Source organism: Dromiciops gliroides, chromosome 3, assembly GCF_019393635.1.
Source record: "Dromiciops gliroides isolate mDroGli1 chromosome 3, mDroGli1.pri, whole genome shotgun sequence".
Lineage (NCBI taxonomy): Eukaryota > Metazoa > Chordata > Mammalia > Microbiotheria > Microbiotheriidae > Dromiciops > Dromiciops gliroides.
In genome coordinates this window covers 506,200,860-506,205,114 of record NC_057863.1, presented here as the reverse complement: position 1 = coordinate 506,205,114, position 4,255 = coordinate 506,200,860, and the positions used below count along the sequence as shown (strand labels likewise).

The 4,255-nt window shown below is 39.7% G+C and overlaps 1 protein-coding gene across 1 annotated transcript; it reads right to left on the bottom strand.

Annotated features, from left to right (window-relative positions):
- Positions 1 to 2,747: 2,747 nt before the first annotated feature.
- On the bottom strand, positions 2,748 to 3,683 carry LOC122747845 (olfactory receptor 8D2-like). Its single transcript, XM_043993661.1, has one exon. It carries the CDS (start codon positions 3,669 to 3,671, stop codon positions 2,748 to 2,750), a length of 924 nt encoding a protein of 307 aa, XP_043849596.1. The 5' UTR covers positions 3,672 to 3,683.
- Between the last annotated feature and the right edge of the window lie 572 nt (positions 3,684 to 4,255).

The following is a 4,255-nucleotide window of genomic DNA, read 5'->3' as shown; positions in this document are numbered from 1 at the left end:
CCTATTAAGAAAAGCAGCTTGTTAAGAAACCTAGGCATTTGGAGATCAACTCATTCCTTCCCAGGCACAAGAAAAGAGAACTTTCTTCTTCAATCCTGTGTCTTGTAATAGAAAATCAAAATCTTTCAGAAGAAATTACTACCTCAGTGTTATGCTTATATAACATGAATGTGACTTTAGTCAAGACAGACTATGAAGGACAAACCAAGAAGTTGCTAGAATAAATGAAAAACATCCTCAGAGGAGGCATTCCTATAGTCATTAAATGTCACAATTAAATCCAGCAATTCTGCTACATTCATGAGTAAGACTGAGTCCATACATCTCTAAAAGATAGCTATCATAGTCCCAAATTGGTATTTTCTTTGGACATGAACTATATCCCCCAGTAGAACAATACCAGGAAACTTGTGTTTGGAAAGATAAAAGTAGGGCTAAGAAACTGGAAGGCCCCTGAGACTGATAAAGTGATGACAATGACAGAAAGTTATAGTTTAAAATATCATTGATGCCTAGCCAGATGTCATCTGCCATAAATACATGCAAACTTCAACTGACACATATGAGAGCCACAGGACAGAAGACTATTTAATTGAGTCTCTAATACTGTATAGGACAAAGGAGGAAAATCTTGAGATTTTTCCTCAAGGTGATGTAAGTTCAGAAACTAATACAGATAAGCATTGTGAATCCTGAGAATGCAGGTAAAATTATACCGCAGAGGGGCAACTAGGTGGCGCAGTGGATAAAGCACTGGCCCTGGATTCAGGAGGACCCGAGTTCAAAGCTGGCCTCAGACACTTAACACTTACTAGCTGTGTGACCCTGGGCAAGTCACTTAACCCCCATTGCCTCTCAAACAAACAAACATAAAAAAACACAAAATTATACTGCAGAGACAGAGCCAGGGCTTGATCCATGGTTTCTGTGCATCTGATGTTGGCATCTGCTGACACCAAAATCATTGCCAATTATATCTGAACTGAGGGAGTCCTGAAACTTCAGAGGACAATATAATAAAAAGGGTTCAGCCTCAAATAGCTCTGGGCCTTATTTACAATGGGTTATAGAAGCAAAGAAAGGGAAGAGCACAAGCATTGCTGAGTTGCAGGAACAAGATTAGGGATAACAAGGGGAGAGATAGGGCAGTGCACAATCCTCATTTCCTTGGACAGGTAGAAGAACAAGGGAATAGAGAACAGGAAAGCCTGACATAAGAACACCTCCATTAGGGAATCATTGGAGTAACTCGTCTACCTTAGAACTGGGCTTTAGCTACCTACACCTATAGAGAATGCAGTGTTGATCATACTCAAGCTAAAATCTCCTGATTCAGTTTCGACATCAATATTTTAAAAAACCTTTGTGTTAAAAAAAATTTTGGGGGGCAGCTAAGTGATGCAGTGGATAAAGCACCAGCCCTGGAGTCGGGAGGACCTAAGTTCAAATCTGACCTTAGACACTTGACACTTATTAGCTGTGTCACTTTGGGCAAGTCACTTAACCGTCATTGCCCTGCCCCGCCCCCCCCCAAAAAAACAAAAAAACCTCTTTGTGTTCTGAATTCTCTTTCTCCCTCCCACTTTCTCCCCAAGAACTCAAGCAATTAAATATAAGCTATACATGAGCAGTCATTCAAAACATTTCCAGGTTGTGAAAGAAAACAGACAAAAAAAAATTTCAGATAAAGGAATTAACAAAAAAAGTTAAGCTTTAATCTGTATTCAGATGCCATCAGTTCTCTCTCTGTAAACGGACTGCATTTTCATAAGACCTTCAGAGTTGTCTTAGATCATTGAAATGCTGAAAACAACCAAGTCATTCACAGCAGTCACACACTAATCTCATCATCAGTTCTCTGTGGGAGATGGCCAGAGAAAATGCCTGGAGGCAAGAGATGGAATATATCTTGTTTGTGGAATAGCATCACTAGATTAAAGACTATGTAGGGAGATAGATAATGAAGTGTACAAGGAGACTAAAAAGTGGGAAGATGGTTAGGTTATGAGGGGCTTTTAATGCCAATGTTATAAACATCTTGAGGGCAGCAACTATATCTGCTTTCTGTTTCCTTAAGTACTTAATACAATACTAGTACTGTTTTGGAGCAAATGCACATCTATCGATCTGTTATTAGAAGCATACCACATTAGAATATAATAAATAGTTACATATACACATGCATATGTACATATACAAATACATAAGTGAAAGAAAGAGAGATAGATCAGGAGAACCACTTCTAGACTTTGGTCAACCTCTCTTCTTGGGTGGTCCATGATCTTCTTTGGACCCTCTTCAAATTTCTCTCTGGTCCTCATGAGGATCATATGTTAGAAATCTACAGTCATGAATTAGCAAGTAGTTTTGAAAAGAACATGAGTGAGTTTCACATTAATCAGAATCCCTGGGAAGAAGAGAAAATCTATCAATAACTACTGAACAAAGGGAACTTAATTTATTTAGCTTATTCACTGATTCCTTCAACAAATTTCAATTGACTATTTCCTGAGAGTACAACCTTGTAAGAGATGCTACAAAAGTTTTAAAAGGGCCTATATGGTTTCTGACCTCAAGATGCTAGAGAAGAAAAGATTGGCATGAATTCTACTAAGAACCCTAGCTTCTATCATAAGAAAGAGATTCCTTCCCAGGAAAGAGATGATCCCAAGAAACAAATTTGGAATAGCTTCTTATTGGACTCATTTTTCTCTACTTCTGAGAAATCCTCACACTCAAGAGAAGCTTCAATTCCCAACAACTTTTCTAATAGCATTCTTCACATCCTTATTCCTCAGACTATAAATGAGAGGGTTTAGCATGGGGATCACTGTGGTGTAAAATACTGAAGATACTTTCTCTTGCTCCATGGAGTTGCTAGAGGGAGGCTTGAAGTACATGAAAGTGATAGACCCAAAAAAAATTCCTACAGCTATGAGATGGGAGCTGCAGGTGCCAAATGCTTTGGACCTGCCCTCAGTAGAGCGGATACGTAAGATGCTGGACAATATAAAGGTGTAAGAGATTAGGACAGCCAGAGTGGGGGCTAAAGTGTTAACACCCCCAATAATAAAAAGAAGAATTTCATTAAGATGGGTGCTTGAGCAGGAGAGGTTTAACAGGGGAAGAATATCACAGAAGTAATGTCTGACAACGTGAGATCCACAAAAGGATAGCATTGCCATGCGACTAGTATGTACTGTGGCACCAAAAAATCCCAAGGAATACACCACCACCATCATCGCAGAGCATACCCTTTGAGACATGAGAACATTATAAAGCAAAGGACTGCAAATAGCAACATAACGATCATAAGCCATTGCTGTCAGAAGGTAACCTTCGGCGATGACAAAAATTAGGAAAAAATAGAGTTGGGTCATGCACTCCAGAAAGGAGATGACATTCTTCTCAGACACAAAGTTCACTAACATTTTAGGGGTAATGACAGAGGAATAGCAGAGATCAATGAAGGATAAATGACTGAGGAAATAGTACATGGGGGAGTGAAGTTGAGAACTGATGGCAATCAATAAGATCATGCCCAGGTTTCCCACCACAGTAACCACATAGATTCCCAGGAACAAGAGAAAGAGAGGAAGCTGGAGCTCTGGCTTATCTGTGAGCCCTGCAAGGATGAACTTCATCACTGTCGAGTGGTTTCCTGTAGCCATTTTCCTGTAAATAGAAACTGTGGAGATTGAAGAGGAGTTATATTCTAGACAATTCTCCCTCCTTATAGAATAGAATGACACCCTGCCCATGCTGGGGTTGCTTTTGGAGGTTGTGAGTGCATCATTAGGACATAGGCTAGAGAAATACCTGGTAGAAACTATGTAGATTGGATTCCTCTGCGAGTTCATTGGTTAGAATAGATCCTAGCTTCTGAAACTGTGGGTCAGGATACCATATAGGGTCATGTAATTGAATGCGGAGGTTGCAAAAAATTTGGCAACAGTAAAAGGTTATGTATACCTATTTTATATACCTATATACCTAGGGTTTCGTAAAAATTTCTCTGGTGAAAAAGGGTCATGAGTAGAAAAAGTTTAAGAAGCCCTGTAATAGATGACGTCTCAAGTCAGTTCCAACTCTAAGGTTCTGTGATTCCAATCCATACTGTCTACTCCTGGTCCTCTGTCCACCAGTCTTCCCTGAGGAAGAACACATAATGGAACCAGAGGCTTTGTCCCACAAGATGCTACTACACTTCTGCTGTGTGAGAGAAATCCACCATCACTGTATTTGATCCCCATAG